Below are 22,030 nucleotides of genomic sequence, written 5' to 3'. Positions count from 1 at the left end.
TTAAAGTACTTATAAGTCAAAAATCTAAGTATTTTTAGTTTAAAATTTTTAAGTATAAGCAGTCACTTTTTTTTCCAGTAAAGTTTCTACTTTTTAAAAGCTTGATAAGTTAAATTAAAGTGGAATTCTTGGAAACTGTAATTTATATTTTATTATAAAAAAACAAGAACGCTCTACTGTGGCTTAATAAAAATTATTTTTATATGAATTGAAAACCAGTTTAGCAGATATATTTCATACCGAGTTTACAAAGTTTAAGTTATACTAAGTAGTTTCTCCTCGTACAAAACTTTTGGTATGAGTACTTTTACAAGGTTATTACCCGCCGGTAATTCCCGCCAATATTTACCAACCTTCAATCGCTTCATCATGCTGATGTTTTGAAAAACTTTTCAGTTGCGCATTCAGCTTCAAGTGAACAACACTGTTATTTTGAACTGATTTATTTCTTAGATAGTTTTACCTTACTGACAAATGACTTACTTTTTATGTTTTAATATATTACAAAGCTTGTATCTATCTTAAAAGTTTAGAATAACAAAACAAGCTAGTCTTAGCTTTTGTTAGATTGATTTTAATATTATTTATTTTTACTTTGCAACACTTTTTTAAGTTTTATTTTGATTTAATGTACTTATGATTAATAAAACACATTAATATACTATCTCATCAGACATATAGTTTTTTAAGTATTTTAAATGTTTGAAAACTTCATGAGTAATGAGATGAATTAAAATTCCAAAAAATCAAAATCTGTATAAAAATAATTTTTAAGCTTTAAGTTTAAATGATAGCAAAAACTTAAGTTCATATACCTTATTATAAAACATTTTTCGAACTTTTGTAGAAAGTATTCTGCTTACATAACTTTATAAAAAATGTAATTAATGAAATGATGTGTTTAATTTAAAATTGTTTTAATATTTTGCGTTTGTTAAAGCGTTGTTTGAGTATAAAAAAATTTTAAACAGAAAGAAAATGTAATTTAAATAGAACAACTTTAAAACAAAAAACTTCAACTTTTTTATTAGTCGTATGGAATTAAGCTTATAAAAAGAATATTTAAAAACTTATTTGCAGATCTAAAATAATCGTAACTTTTTAGTAAAGTACTAAACAATTTTCTGTATATTTAGTACAAGTTTGAACAAAAAGCGCTTACTAGTTAAAAGCTGTTTTATGAGACTTCATCACCGTGCATTAAAAGTTTTTCCCGCTACTAACAACGTTGACTATGACGTCACAACTGTCTTCCCCGGTTCGTGAAAAGAAGGAGTTACCTAAAGTTAGCATAGATTTAAGTCAAGATGAGTTGAGAAACTACATAATCTTGCAAATAAAAAACTACAAAAAGAAACTACTCAACTGCAGGTTAGGTTATTTTCTATTTAAACTAAAATAAAACTAGTTGACTAAAATAATAAAATAAAACTGATAGCTTTTTCAGTATTTTTTATTACAAAAAGATTGGATGAGTACATACAAGAAGGTATATGCAGACCCTGTGAGGAAATTTGTGGTGTTGAAATTACTCAATTGTGCCAAACAGAATGTAAAGGTAAACTTTATTGTTACAATGTGCTGTTTAGTTAGAGTAAATTTACTTTTTGTTTTTGGATCTAACTTTTTAAAACATGCTTTTTAAAAAATGTAGATCTTACGTTATCTACCATATTATTCACAAATTTGTTCTAATAAAAATAGTAACTAAATGAAAAGTTCTAATTTTGGAACTTTATTCAGGGTACCCACTTATAGCCCACAAGCGTGAAAACCTTGCCATAAATGACGACCAAAACCACGAGATCTTTATCAATAAAATGCTGATGTTCGCTGTTTTTGTCTTGCTGGCTGTTGTGATCGTCTTGCAAGTTTTGATCAAGTGTAAAAAGAAAACCAGAGGCAAAAAAGCTGAAGATGATTCAAGTTGGTTGTGTTATAAGTTTTAAAGTATAAACATAAAACGAATTTACATCTGCGTAAATAAACATTCAATTTATTTCTAAGAAGGTAACGAGTTTGTAACGAATATTTCACTTGTAAACTTTTAAATGCAATAAAATTAGGTTCTCAAAAACTTTTTTCTATGTTTGTAATGTATTAAAGTCACACACGAAAATTAGCAATATTTTTAGATACTGGTGTGGGTGAAAGTCAGTCCACATGCCTGTCAACTCCCATGTCACTAAGATCAGGAAGAGCCGGAAACCACACAGAAAACATTCCGTTAATGCCATTAGATGATCAACATGGCAGGAACGGACAACACACTAGTACTCAGGAACAAGGAAGTGTTGGTAATTTGGAAAACGTTGGGAGAACAGTTCAGGAACCGGTTGATAGAACATTTACTTGATTTATTTTCCTGCAATTAAATTTTTTTTTGTTGTATAATTAGAGTTTTTAGCTTATTTTATTTACTTTTACTAAAGATTAAAAATACTGCTAAGTAAACAAAAGTGTATTATAAAATGCTTAAACTTTTGCCTTAGTTTTATGTTTTATCAACTATTAATAAACATAAATGCTATACTTTGTGCTTTGATTTATTCCTTGTATATTTTTTATTTACTGAGTTATCACAGCAACCAACAAATGTTTATACTGTAAATTCATTAAAAAACTTTTTAAGCTATATTAAATTAAAAGATTGTCAAAAAAAAATATTAACTAATTTGAAAAGGTCAATAAACATAGATATAAGTTGTTATACTAAAAAACATATTTTAAGTTATTTTTATTTGTATTTGTTGTATTTACAAAAAAATAAGTTTATTATTTAAGTGTTTACAACAAAAGTGTTTTAGAACGTAAAAGAATGAAATTGAGAAGTTTGAATAAATATACAAAAGAAATCGCAAGAGCAAAGTTAAATAGGTTGAAAAGTTCAAAAAAATCTTACCTAAACTTTTCCACTTAAGCACTGTACAAATTTTCCTCTAACTAATGTAAGAAAAAAAAGATTCATAAGAAATGTTATTTTGACCATTAGGTGTTAAAAATAAGTGAGAAATGTTTCTATTGTGTTGTATAATTGCCAACAAAAGACTTACCTGATATACAGGTGGGTCATTTCCTTTTTAGAAAACACTTGACAACGAAACATTTGTACCGTATTTCCGTAAGTCAATTTTTGTAAAACGGTGATTCATGTAAATATAAATACTTAAAAATATATAAATTTATATATTTATAGTATAAAAAACAACTAGTTTTCAAATTGTTTACTTAGTTTCGATGCTTTATGCATCTCCTCAGAACGATAATAAAGAGCAAAGTAAGATTTTTAAAGAATAAAACAAAAAAACACATTGTGACGTTTCAACTAAAATTGAATAATTTTAGTTAGCCTATTTTAAAAGCAACTTATGTACAAGTTAACTTATCTTTGCTTTGTTTGTTCTTGTTTTTAAATTTATTTTGTTGTTATTTTTTTGTTATTATTTAGTGGTTATTGTTCTTTTGAAATACATATTTTGATTATTTTGATTATAAACTTATACATTAATTTACTAATTTTTTTATAATATAAATACTAAGCCTTACGATTAACATTCACGCGTTGACACAACTGAAGTAATCTGATTCCTTTATAGTATTTTATAAAACTCGATAAAAGCTAGTCTTTTATTATGTATTTTCTTGTACCTTTAAACCACTATATTAGCAAAAAGTAAAAAGTTTTGAGAATTAAAAAATAAGTTGCCTTGTAATAGTTACAAAATTCATTCAAAGTAAAAACAAAACAACAAGTTTTTCAAACATAATAGTAGTTTTAGTTATGTTTTTATATCTAAAGGTAAAATGAAACTGCTTATTTTTTAATAAACAACGCGCTTAATATTTTTTCTTAGTTATAGTTTTACTGAAGTATTTTTTTTTATATTTAAGTATACGTAGTGCTTTAGTATTACAGTACTTTTGAAATACTTCTTAATGTATTTAAGTAATTTTCAGAATGCTAACAAACTTACTGTTACTTAATTATTTTTAAAATTTAATTCACAGAGAAGATTTTAAAAAATACTACAATGCTATTATTTTTTTTTCAGCCATTAACAGTTGTTTATTGTAAAATGTGTCCTCAAAAGCTTTCAATTTCAAGCAATTTAATATAGTATCAATTTAAATAGTTAAATAATTTTACCGATATTTATCGTTGTATTAATTCAATATTTATTTTATTGACCAAAGCAACTGTAAGCTCTAGTTTTTGTTTTGTTGTTTTGTTTGCTTCTTTTACTTTGTTTACTTACAGACGCAGACTAGCTTACAAAACTATTTAACCGTAACCAACTTGTTCAAATTTCGATCTTCAGCACGAAAGTATATTATAATGGTCAGAAAATAACAAGTAATTTATACTGGGTTGAAGTGTTTTTGCTTATTTGTGTTAAAGGGTGATTTCTAGGAAAACTTTTGCTCAAATTTTATTTGTTAACTCTACCTCTGTGTGTCAGTTTTAAAGTTATTTTTACACAAAAATAGCTAATTTTCAGGTTAAAAATAGTTTTAAAAACTTTAAATTAATTTTAGATACTAGTTTAAAGTACTAATGACTGATATTTAGTATAAGTATATCGTTATAAGAATGTTGATTATCTTTATTGTTATATAAATGCTTGGTTTATTCCAGCTTTGTAGGCACTGTTCAAATATTATTTTTAAAACGCCTGGAAATCTCTATGGTAGAATTAATACTATAGCTTTTTAGTATTTTGAATTAATCAACGACAGCAAAATATTTTTTTCAAAGTGTAACGTGTTTATTAAAACAATAATTAGTCAAAACATAACTAGACGTTTAATTATATATCTTTGCATTGAGTGAACTTTTATTAAAAATTTTCTGACTTTAAAAATATACAAATTTATGACACTTTTTAATCGTAAAATTAACAAAAACTTATTAAATTTATTTTCTTAATAAACGTTTTACGAAAGACTTTAAAGTTTTTTTTTTTTTGTTTTGCTGTTAATGAAAGCAATAGTTTCGACATTTGTTGATATAATTTTTTGTTAATTGTATGTTTTTACAGGATATAAGTTTAAAAATTATTATTGTTAATTTTAGTTACTCTATCAAGTGGTTTAGAACAAGTTACATAATTAAAAATTCTATAGAAAATAAAATAACGCTGTTTATTGAAAAGAAATAGCAATCACAGCAACTTATAATATCAGTCGTAATTACTTTTTTGAGATATTTTTCTTTTAAAATCATTTTAAAACAAATATCGCTTACCTCGCTTACAAAGTTATGAAATATAAACTTTAGCCTTTGTGTTTATGTAGTTAAAGTTTTTAGGGATTAAGTTTTGTGTAAAAACAACATTTTGTTTAACTTCTTTTTAGCAAAAGGTTTTTAACCACTAGTAACATAAACGATAGTTTAAATAGTTTATGTTCTTTAAATGTAATTTAACTGTTTATGTCTACAGAAATTTCTTGTTTCAAAATGTAAAAAAATATTGTTCCAGTTAAAGTTTCAACTTAAAAAAAAAAATTTTAACTTATACTAAATTTGTATAGTTATAGTGAAAAATTTTTTTTTTTTTAAACTGCTTATACCTTATCATTTCAAACTTTACCGTTTCAATTATTGTATATTAAAAAACACTTTACAAAAATTTATGTGATATTAAAGTTTTTTTAATTAATTTAAAACATTTGAAGTTTACAAAAATCAGATTAAATTTTATTATCTGTTTTTTATTTTTAAAACAAAAGACTTAATTGAATAACAATACATGAACAATAAAACATTATAAAAATATATAAAAGTAAAAGAGCAAAAAGCTTAAATAAGCAGCCGAAATTGCTAAACAAAATTTAAACTTCTTATGAAAATTTGCAAAAAGATTACAAAAATTTTCCACTTAAACATTGTATAATTTGGCCAATATGATAAATTTACGAAAACTTTTCCGTAGAACATACCATTATACCCATGTTTTAAACTAGTGAGAAACCTTCCTTTTGTGTTAGATAACAAAAACTAACGGCGGATTTTATTATTTTTTGCACGTGGAACACATCTTTTCTTAAACCATAAAAAGCTGCGCAGGATTTCTGGTGAGCTTAATTTGAATAAATAGTGAATTACGTTTGATAATTGTGTTATTTTTTACAATTATCTTTAGTTAATTTCATCAGGTTTATCATAAAAGCTTGTTTTTGAATAGATTGTGATTTTTATTTATACAAATTAGTTATTTTTACATATAAATTTAGTTAATTTATACAGGTTTGAAAAAACCGTTTGTTCTTTGCTATTTTATGTAGGTTAAAAAGTTTTAATAAATATCTTATTTTCATTAATTAAGTTAGTAGTATTAAAATTAGTAGCTGACTAACTTTTATCATTTTAACTTATTAAATCCAAAACATGTATTTTTACAAACTTATCTCTTCACAAATCTTTATAACTAGTTCATATTTGTCAAACATTTATACAAATTAAATTCAATTAGAAAAATGAAAAAATACACTAAGGAACTACATTAAGTAACAATGTATTATACACTTTAAAAATATTTAAAAATATGTAAAAGAAACACACACATAACTTAAATAAAAAACCATGTTTGCTACAAAATATAAGTTTTAAACTTAATTTGTGAAAAAAATACAGCAAATTTTCCACTTAAACATTGTATAAGTCACCCAACAAGCTAATTTACAAAAAATTCTCCACATAACATACCATTATACACTTTTTCAGTGAGAAATATTCCTGTTGTATTAGCTAATTGACAAAAAAAACTAAAATTGGATTTCGTGGTCATTTGCATGTAGAATATTTTCTTATTATAAGAATTTAAATACCGGATATTTTTTTATTTCTTATGAAAAAACTACGATGTACAATGTAGAAGTACATACTAAATAAATGTATTTTTGTTAGATGCTAGCGGATTTATTTCATAAAACTTTTATTTTTTTTTTACCATAGCTCACTCAGCTGCAGTAAACATTTCAGCGAATAATTTTTATTTTTAAGTATTTAATAATCAAACAACATTCTGATTAGCAAATAAGCTTACTAACTTACAGATTTACACTTCTTTATATAAAAATTTTGTAAATATATTTTTAAGTAAAATTTTAAGTTAAAAAGGTCTAGAAGTCATTTCAACCCGTTTAAATGTTTAGGAAAGCAATAATTTCAACACATCTAATGTTTTGTAAAAAGTAAATTGTTGTTTTAGGGTTAGAAGATTTGTTTTAATGAGAATACTGTTTTATCAAATGGTGTTGTAAAAAACAATAAATAAAAAAGTTATAAAAACTAGAAACAAAATTCAGCATGGTTTGTCAAATTAAGTATGACTTTGCTAATGACTTAACCTACAGTTACTGGCTTATAATATTTTGTCTTTTGTAATCGAAAGGTAAGCAAATCACACTGGTGTAATTAAAAAAGTAAGTATTGTGAAATGTTTACCTTAAGTCTGTGTTACAACGAAATTACATTTAGAGCTTTTAGTTTTACTTTTAGAAGATTTTTTGGTAAGTGTTTCTTAGTATTGAGCAACCAGTAGTTCGCTAACATTATTAATATACTTTCACTGTTTTAATCATACCAAAACCCCTTTATGTAGTTATTTCAAAAGTGTAGTATAAGCATATTTTTTTAATATAAATAAACTTACAGCACAGCATGTGCTTGATAAATATTTTATTTAATATTGTATTATTTATACTTCTAATTTAAGTAAGTTTTTATATTTTTTAAGTATTCCTGGTTTTTTTAGCTAAAAAAGAAGCATAAAAAATTTAAAGTTTGTCAAATAAAATATTAACTAATTTGAAAACGTCAACACCTATAGATGTAATTTGTTATCTCAAAAAACATGTTTTAAGTTATTTTCACTTGTATTTTTAAAAATTACAAAAAATAAGTTTATCATATAAGTATTTACAACAAAAGTGTTTTGAAACGTGTGTTTAAAAGAATGAAATTGAAAAGCTTGAAAAAATTAAAGAAATTGCGAGAGCAAAACTAAATAGGTAAAATAGTTCAAAATAATGCTACAGGAAATTTTCCACTCAAGTAAAAATTTTTCCTATCAAATGTTACAATAGTTATCCATTAGAAATGTTATTCTGTCTATCTGGTGTTAACAGTAAGTGAGAAATGTTTCTGTTGTGTAGCCGAAAAATTTGTACCGGATTTACCGCAAAATTACTTTATTAGAGTTGATTTTCAAAGGCGCTGTGCCAAGTTTTATGATTAATGTTTATGTGTTAGCACAAGTTAAAGTAACTGGTTTTTTTATCGAATTTTAATAAACTCAACAAAAGTAATTCGCATTTTAAATTTAATCTAAATAATTTTAGAACTTAATGTCTAAATTACCTTATAATACGTATAAAATTAATTCTAAGTTAAAGTAAAATAACAAGGTTTTCAAACTGGAAAATAGTTTTAGTTGTACTTATATACCTAGAAAAAGAATTTAATTCAATTTTATAAATCATTCAAGGCGTTAATTAAATTAATTTTTAAGGTATAATTTGTTTACTACTGTTGTCATTTCTTTAATTTAAGTATAGATTGTACTTTAGTGTTAAAAAACTTTTGAAATACTTCTTAACAGATTTAATAAAGTTTCAGAATTCAAACAAACTTACTGTTAACTTTTTAACTTGAAATTAACACAGAGATAAAAGAAAAAATAATCTATTGCAACATTACTCACAAAAATAAAACGTTTTACAGCCATTAGTAGTTGTTTATTGTAAAAAAATATACTTTAAAGCTTTTAATTTAAAGTATTCGGAATTTAAACTATTAAGAGAAAGTAGATTTTGAATAAATTCAGCTTTTAGGTATTTACTCTTTCAGTACATCAGCCTGTAGCTTGTTTGCTGTTTACTTTTTTTTATTCTCTCTTTCAACCTGTAAAAAGTTTGAAATACTTCGTTAATATTCAAACACTGTTACATTGAGCTGAAGTAAAGGTTTTAGATAGTTTTTGTTTTTATTTGTTGTTTTCTAAATTTAATCTTTTAATATTTATCTTATTCTTTTGAAAAACATATATTTTAAGTTAGAATATAATTAAAGAAAAAGAAAAGAATATTTTGTTTGTTAGCTTCTATTTCCTATTATGCCTTTGTTTTTGTTTATTAAATACTTATATACTTAAGTAAAAGTTCTCTGTTTTTTGAAAGGTATATTATAGCTTTTGAAAACGCTTAATCAGTTGAACACTAAAAGTTTCATGTTACCTAAAGTTTTAATTATAAAAGAAAAAAGTTTTTAGTCTCCATATAAATTTTAAACTAATTTTACTAATATCTAATCGATTCGCTTAAAACTTGAATTTATACATTTTATGTTTAATTTTCAGATCCAATAAGTATACAAACAAAACTTTACTACATTAACAACCATAAACTGCTTCCTCACATTATTAATACTGTCTATGACGTCAGAAATAGTCATGCCCAGCCCAGTTAGAGTATAGAAAGAAGCACCTAAGGTCAGCATCGAAATAAGTCAACAGGAGCTTAGAAATTATATAAATTTACAGATGAGAAACTACAACGATGAACAACTGAATTGCAGGTTAGATTGCTCATGTAAACTAAGTATGTGTTTATTAATTTTATATTGATCAAATTTTAATACAATAAAATGAAACAAAAATAAAAGAATTACCTTGTATTTTACATCAAATTGTTTAACTTTGCATTTTGGGCATGCAGTACACTATGTACTTTTGCTTTTAAGATATTGGTTAGTCAGTGTATTACATATAATAATGTTCTACTCGTTGTAAATAGATTAGACCAGTACTTTCAAGAAGGTTATTGTAGACCCTGTGAAGAAATATGTGGAATCTAAATAACTCAACTGTGTCAAAGAGAGTGCCCAGGTAACAAAAGTGCATTTATATAAGTATAATCAGTGAAGTTAATTTTCTTCTTACCTAGTTTTATTTTATTTTTTCTTGAAAAGAGTCCTTAGTTAGGTAAAAGTTCTTTATTATACTGAGCTTCTAAACTGAATTTAATTCTTAAATCTTTTATTTAATCGTTTTAAAAGTTTAGAGTTTTATAGGATACCCACTATTGGTCTACAAGCGTAATGAATACATGATCAATAGTGAACAAAACAGTGAGATTTTCAAAAACAGAATGATGATATATGGAGTATTGGCATTGCTAATTGCAATAATAGTTATGGAAGCAGTGTCTTTATGCAGGAGGTGCAACACTGATGTACAACCTGATAGTAAATCTGGTTTGTTGCTTGGTTAACTTGTAGCAAGACAAAGTACATAAATTTGTAACTTAAATAAAAGTTACTTTAAATAAGTATTAGTGATATAATTAAGTAACAATATTTAAGAAACAAAATAAATGTTTTTAAAATAAATTACTAATTAATCAGTAAAAATCTTTATGAAATTACAACTTTAATCTTTAGTAAATGTCAATTAGATGACGGAGTCAACGAAAGTACGATAACAGTTTCAACCACAAGGTCTCAAAGAAGGGAGAACCCCATAAATAATACTGAAAGAGGACCTTTCATTACACCAAACCAGGGAAATTGTGTTGGACCAAGGCTTGCCGGAGTAAGTAACCAACAGAGACAATTTAACAATTTTCCAATTACCCATGATGTTGCTTACAGCAGTCAGCAATCTTTAAACAGATGAAAAGTAGTATTTTCAAAGCTTGGAGGTTTTAAATATTATTGAACAATATTAGAGGGTAAACTACTGTATATAAAATAATTTCATTAAAAACTAATTTAAAGTTCAAAAATTGAGAAGGTCTAACACTAAACAATATAAAACTTTTAATTAAATTTTAAGTTTTTATCGTTTGTTAGTGTTAAGTTTAAGTGCTAACTTTCGCGAAATGATCATTTAAGATTGCTACATACCATATACTTCATATTAAATTTATTTTTAATGATTTTTTCTTTTTATATTCTGTTTTTTATAGGTTCGTTTCAAAATATTTGCCATATTTTTTTTACACTAATTTTGAATTATTAAGCTATTTATTTTAACTAAATTGACTTTTGCTATGCAATGACCAAAACATTTTCTCTGACTTAAACAGATACTTTTGACTTCAAAAAATGTATATTCTAAAAGTTTTTATTACATTTACTTATAAGATGTGTTAAACTACCTGATTTTTTATTGTTACTAATTTATTTAAACACTTAATGGATTTGCAAGCTTAACTTCCCATGATTACACATTTATTTAAATAATTTTCTTTAATTTAATACTTTAAATACTTTAAGAAATTAATTCATTATAAAGCTTAAAGTTTTTTATGTGAAAAATAAAGTGTTTCAACCTTTTGATAGTTTCATCATTTAGCAACAAAACTTGGTATGGTTCTGTGAATAAAATCATATATAATTACGAGTTTTTTATTTGTTACATACAACTATAAATTTACTTAATTTTAAATACATTAAAATATTTCATATACTTTAAAAAGTAAGGTAAAACTATAAGTAAGATTACATTTTTTTCAAACCTTAACACTAAAAAACACCTCAAACAGTTCACGTTTTTATACGATAGCCTGAACTATACAACTATTAACATAATTTTAATTATCTAGTTGTATAAGGAGCCTACTTAGTTATATTTTACAAGCTTAACTCCTCTGTTACTGTTCTAGTAAAAAGTATTAGGTATACAATTAAAATGCTGATGTTAATTATTTGTCGTATCATTAAATATCTTTAAAACAAGTTTTAGCTAGTTTCGATCGGCTGAAGATAAATTAAACTTTAAGCGACAAAGTAAATATCAAATAGTAAAAACTTTCAATGTTGTTTTGCGGATATGAGCGGTCTTTTATATTGTTTACTTTGTAATGAGAAGTAAAGTTTATTGTTACAATTTTTTTTTCGAAATAACTGAAATTGTTTTGTATTTTCTCATCTAATTTTATAGGACGACAATTGCAGTTCACATTAGTTCACAGCTTACAAAACTATCGTTAAAAAAATAAAAAAAAATCTAGGTTTTTACTTAAGAAGAATGTAGAGTAATTAGAACTATATTACTAATAACAAAATTACCTATATTAAATACCAAGTATGAACTAAAAAAAAAATATCACTAATATAACTATTGACAAACTTTTTATTTTATTAATATAAAAAAACTAAAGCATTAAAAAACATCAAAAGTGTGTAAATTAAACTGAACAAAATATCGGTTTTAGCTTTGGTCGATTTATTTTTCTTATTGTAAAAAGGTTAACTTAATACTATCTTTTAAAAGTTAAAGAAATTTAACTTACATTAGTTTATTTTAAATGTGTGTAGCTTTCTGTTCAAAGATAGTGTGCATAGAAAGAATAATTGTAAAATTAAACATATATTTCTATTGATTTAAACTATATCAGTATAAAAGACTTTATTTTAGTTTTGTATGACATTTTTATAAAGATTTTGTTTTAAGAAAAGCTTACTTTTAATTAGGTTTATTGACATTTAAAGAAAATATTATATTTAAATTTCTTAAAAAAAAACTGTTCTAACCTGTTGTTTTATCATTTTATAAAAAACCACAGCAAAATATTTTATTGAAATTCTTGCCTAGCCGAAAAAAAAATTCTCTTAATAATTGAAGCATGCTAAATGATGAAAATATAGAGGAGTATTTATATTTTCTTAATCGTAACATAACAAACTTAAAGCGTTGTTATTTTATTTATAAATATATCATATCTTTTATAAAGTTTTTGGTATTTTGTTGTTAATACGTTTTGTAATTTGAATAAAAAAAATTAGGCAAATATAAAAGTGTTTATCAAGTTACTGTTGACAAACTCTTAATAATAACAAAAATATATAAATAAATGAACTTATTACTATTAAAGTTTATCGTAGAATGTAAATAATTAAGAGGAATGTTAAATCTATTACACGTTTTCGACTTAAACAAAATTTTAAAAAGTTTATTAATTTCTGACAAAGTTTGAAAAAGTCTTTTTATAAAATAGTAACCATTTTTTAAATTTTTTTTATTTTTTTATGTGATGCTTGCATTCTTACTATTTAAACTATAAAACTTTATGTCAAAAGTTATTATTTTTAAGTTTTATTATTATGAATCGCGAAAAACAAATATTTTTCTACTGAATCACCAGGTCTGTGATGAACATTTATTTCTCAATATATTCGAACATAAGAATTCCTTCCGTTTTATTGTTAACTGAACAATAAACTAAAAGTCAAGTTGCATCATAAATTAAATTGTATGTTATAAAATTAAGCCTTTTTTTATCATACATTTTTAAAGGTTTTTTTAAACACATAATCAGATTATTATCAGATAATCAAACCAAGATAAAAGTAAAATTAACCTATTATGATTTAAAAATATAAACTTTTAAACTAATTCCAATGTTTAAACCTATTTTAAACATAAAGAATTTCATCCTAAACAGCCTAGTTTTTAGTTTACTAACTTTAATACTTTAAATAAAAACAACGTATTATAAATACAACATAAAAATCGAAAATATTTAAATTATTATATGTTCGGTCACAAACTATGCTAAAACTTTTATTACTGTTTTGGAGAAATATTTACTTTTACTCATACAAAAGAAGTCTTAATACTTTATTTTTGACAGCTTCTTATCATAAAAGGTCTAATTTTTTGTTATATTACCTTACGCATAATTTAATTACAAAAATTTAGGGCTTAAAGTTTTAGGTACGATAAATCTAAAGTTGTAATATTCTTCTTTTTTATAATAAAAATGAATGTATTTAAGTCTTCAAAAAAATCAACTAAATATTGTTAGTACTTTTTTAATTTTGCAAATTTCTACACTGAAAACAAGTAAAAGCAGTTTTTTTTTAAATTAATCAACAGGTCATTATCACAATAAAACTGTTTTTTTTGCATACTTTAACTCTAATACTTTTAGTTTTCGCTTGCATTTATAAACTAAGCAGAGCATGAAAAATCCTTTTTTAATATGTTATATAAATAGCATTAATTTTCAACAAGTTAATACTTACGGAAGTTTGTTTAGAAATTTCTTAAACGTGACTATAAAAAGTTATTGTTATAGAGCTGTTTCTATCTGAACTTTTTTAGTAACAATTTAAAATAACTTTAGATACAAAGGTAAAAACGTTAAATTTAGAGCTACACAAACAATAGCCTTTTATCGATTGTCGGTTAAGTACATTAAACCTGCAATTTTAAGTTTAGATTAAAGCTGTGAACAAAAGACGTATCTTTCAATCAAAAAACTAGTAGAGTAACAAATACAATAAATTAACTGATATTAAGAAAAATCTTTTGACTTTCAAACAGTAACCGTACTAATGTACAAAAGGTCAAATTTAGATGAATTAAGATTTAAATATCAAAAATGTTTCGTATTTTGTTTTTAAGCAAAAACCATTTTTTTTTAGTTTTTGTAACTGTAAAGTTTAAAAGTTTAAGTTATTAAGCTAGTAGTGTAAATATATAATTATTAAATTAAAACTTGGCATAACACATAAAAATGAAAAAAAAAATTGTTTGAAAACTATTTAAAACTAATAAGTAAATGCTGAAAACAGTACAATAAACATCAGCAAAGTTTTCTCTAAAACTTGAGTACTTTACTTTGAGTAATCAAAATTTGTTTCTAGATTAAAGTAATACTGTATATATTTTTTTCTAAATCTTCATATTTTGAATAAACAAATATGGTTTAACAACAGTAACTATTTTTTTTAAAATATTGTATAACACTTAATAGACTGCATAATTTTAATCAAATGATAAAATTTCATGAGCACTTTTGCAGTATATCATAAACATCATTTTACTTTTAATTTAAGTGGTATTAAGTCTTGAAAGTACAGTAGACTACCGGTTAAGTACGCAAATTAAACCCGACCAAAAAGTGCGTACTTAGCACGGGTAGTGCGTACTTTTTGACAACAAAGTATAATATGAAATTTAGTTGCTTGTTTTCTTTCTTACAACTAGCCACCTAATAATTAAGCCAAATTAACAAGTCTTTTTATTTTAAATAACATTTAATACATAATTATAATTTGCAATTATTTTTTGTTAGATTTTAAAACGATTTATTTTTTTTATAAAAAATTTCTACATAACTACATAGTACATATTAATATAGAAAGTCAATGTCAGTCAATGATATAAAAAATAAATTAAGCCATATTTTCCATACTTTATTTTATTAGAGGGAAAGTACCAAACTACATTGTGCTTACAAAACATTTTCAAAATATCAATGTGTGTACAATTAAATTAAATTATGACTTAACTATGTTGTATTCGTAGGTTTTTTTTTTGAACTTTGTCATCTAGATTTATTTATTTTATAGCATTACAGCTCAAATATCATTATTCCTTTAACTACTACATAAGTATTTAGTCTATTAACATTTAATAACAGGACTGTTACAATCTCAGGCCACTTGGACTACTTTTTTATTAAATCATTTGATATAAATATATAAAAAGTTTATAAAAAATATATACAAAATTTAGATTTTTTTAGTTTTTCTGGATAAGTGCGTACTTAAGGCGAAGGCGTACCAAAAAAAGTGCGTACTTAAGCGGTAGTCTACTGTATTCATAATCGAACATAGCAAGAGAAATACAAGAAAAAGGTAACTTGTTTAAAAGTTTCTGACACAAAGGTGTACGTACTTCTACAGGTATATTTACTTGAAAATTTCCGTTTACAGCTTTGACTGTAACTTTGTTATTATGTTACAAAAAAAATTCTACAGGGTATGATAACTTGAGCATGTTGAAAACACGTGTAAATCATTTGTAATACATAATAATTTCCAACAAAAGATCATGCCGTTTTTTTAAATATTTTGATAAGCCTTAGTCCAAACATACAATATACTTACGTTTAATCCTTATTTGGTAATTTTCTCAATTGCTTTTAACATTGAACTTTTGTCATTATTTGTGTTAAAATTACTTTTGATGATTTTTATAATTTTTTTAAACTTATTTATTTTTAAACAGTAGAGTGAAAAACTTAATGTTATTTAATTTATATTATTATAAAAATAGAAGTTTGTTTACAACAAAAAAGACTATGCTGAAAAACATTTTTAGCCTAATTTTAATAAGATAACTAAAACGTTTGTTTTAGAGTACATAGAAATATTTTTAACATATTAAACAGATTATTCAACAGCATTAACATACAAGCGTAAGTTAAAACACGTGAAATTTACTATTGTATTAAACATTTTTCAACAAAAGGTTTTGTAAAAATTTACGTACAAACATACTTACTCATAGGTAATGTTATTAACTTTAAGTATATTTGCTTGTTCACAATCTAATTTAAAAGCTTTTTTTAAGTTTTAACAGTAGTCATGTTATTTCAATAATCGGGTCATATTTATGTATGTTTAAGTTAATTAGAAATTTATTTCAAGTTCTACTGAAGTTTTGAAACTTTAATTCCAAAATAAATTACTTTTTTTCCACACCGAATTATTCTAAATTGTTTTGAAAATAAGAGGCTGTTTAGGTTGTTTGTTTAGGTTGTTCTTAACCCACTATTTATTTAAAGTAAATATGAAAAATAAATTTAGCAAAAGTTGTTTGTTTAAAAATGTTTCGTGCGAAATTTGTATTAAGTATCAAACATTGCTTAAATCACCAGAATTTTTTAGTTTAGTTATATAAAAATTACCAGTTGAGTTTATAGGCTTACTTCAATAAACTAAATAAAATATTTCACACACGAACAACTGTTCGTATGCTATAAGGAACAAAATTAATTATTGTTGACATTTTGACGTATTTTGCTAGAACTTTTAAATACAATTTAAAACGTGATTCACATAGCAATTTATAATGTAGTTCAATTAACCTTTTGTTTCTTTAATTTAGTTTGAAGTGCTGTTTTAATTTTTAATAATATCTCTGTAATTGAAAAATACGTGACTAAAACACTAAGTGAATTTTGGAATTATGTAATATATTTATGGAATTTGTCTTAAGGTATGCTAAAGCTTTAATTTTTTTATTAAAGATTAGATCTATTTCAACTACACAAAATGTTAAATATACTTAAATTAAATAAATTTTTAGTTTTCTATTCTAATCAGTTCAATAACGCTGTGAATTTTATCAGAATACTGCTAAAATTTTCCATAATCTTTTAGATTAATCTTAAATGTAAAGTATTTACTAATTTTCGTTTAAATTTGAAATAAAGACATAAAGTGTGAATTGCATTTATGACAATTAAAAAAATAATAAATTTACAACAATAATCATAGCTGCTTAAAACTATTAGAGACAGGTTCAAAGCTTTAAAAAATATATTTACGACATACTTTATGTTAAAAAGTTATAAGTTTACAACAATTTAGACAGCAGCTTAAATTTTTTTAAGACCAATTAAAAGTTTAAACAGGTGTTTTTACGATTTCCAAATAAAGCTTGCATTCCAATTAATCTATTTAAAGTAAAAAAAAATTCCACGTGATATAACAGTTTACGTAAAGTCACGTGAAGTAAATTATTTTATCAAAAACTTGCCAAGAAAAGGATTTTAAAAAATATTTATTGTAATGCTTTTAAACCTCAGCTCAAATATTTGATGTAGACACTTATATTGTACTTATATGATTTTTTATTTGTTTAAAACGTGTTTGTATACATATTACTATAATTATCAATGCATTATACTTTCGAAAGTTATATTGCTTTTTCATAAAAATCTTTTGTAATTGTTGTGTTGGTTAGTAATAAAATTAATGTGCTTAAATATAAACATTTGTAGATTGTAAAAATAAAATGAAAATCCCTAACTAACTTAGTTTCTTTCCAGATAGTTTAGAAGATTACAGGGAATCATTACAAGATAAATAGAGGTTTTGCATTTACTGATTACATAATTACAAGTGATCAAGCTACATTTACTAAAAATATTTCATTTAGAGCTCGTACAAATTTCTTTATTTAAAGTTACAGAAAGGAAACCACAGGATATAACAAATTAGTATGTTGAAAACATGTGAAATTTATTTATTTAGTTTCGTCAACAATAGACCATGCCACATTTAAACACTAGATTATAGATATTAAGTAGATAAATTAATGTAACCCACGTATAAAGTTATGTTAATGTTACATACGAAACACACATTTAAAAATATTTGAGTTGTTCGTCCGTTTCGTTAGAAACTATTATACGGCTTTTAACACTTTAAGTTTCACAAAAGATAAAATACATGTTAAAAACAAATTTATGATCACACCATATTTTGTAACATTTCAATAACTTACGTTAAAGTTTTGTGACGTAAATATTTGTTATCTTTAATATTTTAAATGTTTAAAACGCTGTATGATGATAGTATGATGCTTAACTTGACCTTTCAAATAGCTTTGTAAACATTTAGCTAGGAGCTGTTACCCAAACAATTTTTTTAGTTGTTCGTAATTGTTTAAAACAGTCAATAAAGTTTAAGTAAACTTATATTACATTTTCTACTTAAACATGAAGACTTACTTAAAATAATTTTTTTTAAATACTTCACACTATTAACAAACATACATGTTCTATAACAAACTAAAACTAATTATTGTAATTATTCATAACAACAGGTTTTGATGTATTTTGAATTCATAATCACACTTTAAAATTTTGCGTACGTTTTATAATATTTGCACAATGTTTCATTTAATATAAAAATAAAGAATGCAAAACTTTTATTTTGTTTCTCGCAGTCCCGTATAAATCTTTGTTTCGATTTCAAGTAATAGCTCCGTAAATAAGAATTACGTGGCCTAAACACTAAATAAGTTTTAAAGTATTTAAGATATTTGTTTAAAGTTACCAGTGGCGAGAAATGTTGTTTTTGTTTTAGAGTGCGAAAGTTGTACGAGTATCAAAAATACTTTAACCTTATTAAAGCTGTGAAATATAATATATATTTTTTATTTATTTAATTACTTCGGTAACATACTTAAACAATTTTACAAAAATACAGGTTAAAAAATATGTTTATAAAAGATGCTTTATATAAAAAACTTAAGTTAGTTTTTATTAACATTTTTTATGACATTAATATTGTAAAAATTTATCAGAATATTGCATAAAATAAATTTCTAAACTTTTATGTTTAATTTTTTCTAGTGTTAAGTAGTTGCTATGTTTTATCAACTTTGAAAAATTCATAAAAAAGACAAATTTATCATATAGACAACTGTTTAAAATTAGTCCAGACAAATCTAAAGTTTTAAGTAGTATATTAACGACAGACTTTCCATTTAGAACTTGTAGGATTTTAATGAAATAAATAAGTATAGATTTATAAAAAACTTTAAGTTAAAAAATTTTCCACGTGATATAACAGTAAACGTAAATCACGTGAAGTAATTTATTTTATTGAATAGTTGCCAACAAAAGGTTTTAACAAATAATTATTGTAAAATTTTCTAAACCCTAGCTCAAATATTTGACGTAGATAGCTTATTGTACTTACTTGGTGCTTTCTAATTGTTTATATATTACTATTGGTAATAGTTTTCCACATAATGCAATACTTTACGTATGTTAAAAGCAAGTGAAATTTACTTCAAGTATAGAAAACTTGCGAACAAAAGAATAGACGCAAAACTATTTTGTAATATTTAATCTTGAATCAAACATCTGATGTAGATACTTGTTGACCATATTTTGAGTACGTAAAATACCCTGAAGAAATTATACAAAGTATTCAACACCTTTAACAAACATACGTATTTAAAACATGTGAAAATAAAATGTTGTATGAAATATTTTGTAACAAAAGAGTTTATCGTATTTTGTTATAGTTTTGTAATCTGAGTTTAAAACGTGACGTACTTAAAAATTAACATTATTAGGTAATGTTAGTTAATCAAAAAAACTTTTGTTTTCCTACAGTCTAGTTTAAAGTTTTTTTTAATTTTCATCTAAAAGCACAAAAGTACGTGGTTTACATATCAAGTAAACATTGGAATTATTTAGGTTATTTGTGGAATTTTGCTTAAGTAATACTTATTAAGGGATTACCTGTACTTTCTTGTAAATAAATTAATGTTAAATTTAGTAGTGTGTTTTTAATTATAACACAATTTCTTTAAGTAGTTAAAAAAACAAATTCAATATTTTCACTACAATAGCAGTCACCTTTTAAAATTATTTAACACGTATTACAAATTTTTTTACAGATAAACTTTCTAAAACGTTTCACAACAAGCTTGTACTGTGACCCCTTTTTAAATTTACTGAAACTGTGAATAGTGTAAACATTATTATACTTTTAAAATAAGTGCTAATAAGTCTTGAAAGACCGCATAATCGAAAACAGCACAAAAATTTAAAAAGATGTAAACGAATTTTTTTTTAAAGTTTCCAATTCAAAAGTATACGTACTTCTCCAGGTATATTTACTTAAAACTTTCCATTTACAGTTTAGGCTGTTACCCCTATTTAAAGTTACAGAAAATTTTCCACAGGGTATGATAATTTGAGCATGTTGAAAACACGTGTAAATCAACCACCATACATAATACCTGCCAACAAAAGATCATGCCGTATTTGAAAATATTTTGATAAGCCTTAGTCGAAACATACGATTATCCGTCGTTTAAGCTTTATTATACTTATTGTCAAATGTTTTTAGTATTGAACTTTTGTTGATGTTTATGAAATGTTCAAAAAACTTCTAATTAATTTTTATTTTTGCTTATAGTAAAATGTAAATTTAACAACAAGCTTATTTACTTTTTGTTGCTGAATATAAAACATTATAAAAATAGAAGTTTGTCCACAACAGAAAATAAACAGAAAGAAAAATAAAGAAAGATTTAATAAGCTAACTAAAGCATTCTTTTTAAAGTACATATAATGTCCCGAACAAATTAAACAGACTACTCGACACTATGCATAAGTAAAAGACGTTAAAAGTAACTTGTGTATTGAATATCTTAAAACAAAAGACATATAGCAATTAAAACAGATAGTTTTATATCTATGCTAGCGTTGTTTTAAAGAAACTTAAGTACTATACAAGTACTAGCTTTGTAAATAAATATAATACATTGTTTATTGACCAATAAATTAAAGCGCTCAAAAAGTTTGGTCTAAGGACTTGATGTAAAAAGGAACTTTATGTTTTCCAATAGGACAGTTTGGAAGTTTTAATTAACCTTTCATAATAGATCTGTAAATAAAAATTAGTTATTTGTTTAAGAGTATTAAACTGATTTTAAAACAATTTGTCCCAATATTTGTTTAAAATAATGGTCTATAACAATTTTAGGAATAGTAGTACATTTTTTATACCTCTGCGTTTAATTTTAAAGTTGCTTGAAATTATTTGAAACCAGCAACAAAGTTCAACTTAATTTACAGAAACATGTTTCACTATAACTTATAGACTTACCTATATTAATTAAATAAAATACTTCACACCATTAACAAACATACGTATTCTGTAATTAACGAAAACTAAGTATTGTAATTATTTACAACAAAAGGTTTTGACGTATTTTGACTTCATAATTACAGATCGAAATTTGACGTACGTATTACAATATTTGCATTGTAAATAACACCTTATTTGATAGTTAACATATTTTTTCCTGCCGTCCCGTAAAAACCTTTATTTTAGTTTCAAATAAAACTATGTAAATAAAAGTTACGTGTCTTTAAAAGTAAATAAATGGTGAAATATTTAAATTACTTATAGAATTTTTCTTAAGATACTTCAAAGCTTAGCTTTATATAGATTACGTGTTCTTTCATCTAGACAAAACTATGTTTAAAACATGTTCATTATAAATGCTTTGTTAATTTTTTAATTTCTAGTGTGATTTTTACATAAAAAATATTAAAGCTTAGTGCTTGAATGTTTTTGGGAAGCTAAAACAACCGTTATATAGTACTTGTATATGTTTATCTTTCATTACTTTAATTATTTTTATGAAACAATTAAGCAAAAAAAAAAATTCTTGAACCTTTCAAAAGTAAAAAA

General features: G+C 24.0%; 2 protein-coding genes across 2 annotated transcripts; both read left to right on the top strand.

Annotated features, from left to right (window-relative positions):
• The first annotated feature begins 1,147 nt into the window (after positions 1-1,147).
• Positions 1,148-2,433, top strand: LOC145831972 (uncharacterized). The gene is made up of 4 exons (XM_082939329.1): positions 1,148-1,371; positions 1,467-1,558; positions 1,744-1,926; positions 2,136-2,433. Exons 1-4 carry the CDS (start codon positions 1,235-1,237, stop codon positions 2,354-2,356), a joined length of 633 nt encoding a protein of 210 aa, XP_082795455.1. The 5' UTR covers positions 1,148-1,234; the 3' UTR covers positions 2,357-2,433.
• A 7,120-nt stretch (positions 2,434-9,553) lies between these two features.
• On the top strand, positions 9,554-10,676 carry LOC145832000 (uncharacterized). The gene is made up of 4 exons (XM_082939360.1): positions 9,554-9,577; positions 9,796-9,887; positions 10,073-10,255; positions 10,456-10,676. Exons 3-4 carry the CDS (start codon positions 10,108-10,110, stop codon positions 10,674-10,676), a joined length of 369 nt encoding a protein of 122 aa, XP_082795486.1. The 5' UTR covers positions 9,554-9,577; positions 9,796-9,887; positions 10,073-10,107.
• The last annotated feature ends 11,354 nt before the right edge of the window (positions 10,677-22,030 follow it).

The sequence above is a fragment of the Thalia democratica genome, chromosome 3 (assembly GCF_965202585.1).
Source record: "Thalia democratica chromosome 3, ktThaDemo2.hap1.1, whole genome shotgun sequence".
NCBI classification, from domain to species: Eukaryota; Metazoa; Chordata; class Thaliacea; order Salpida; family Salpidae; genus Thalia; species Thalia democratica.
This window is presented reverse-complemented; position numbering and strand designations above follow the sequence as displayed.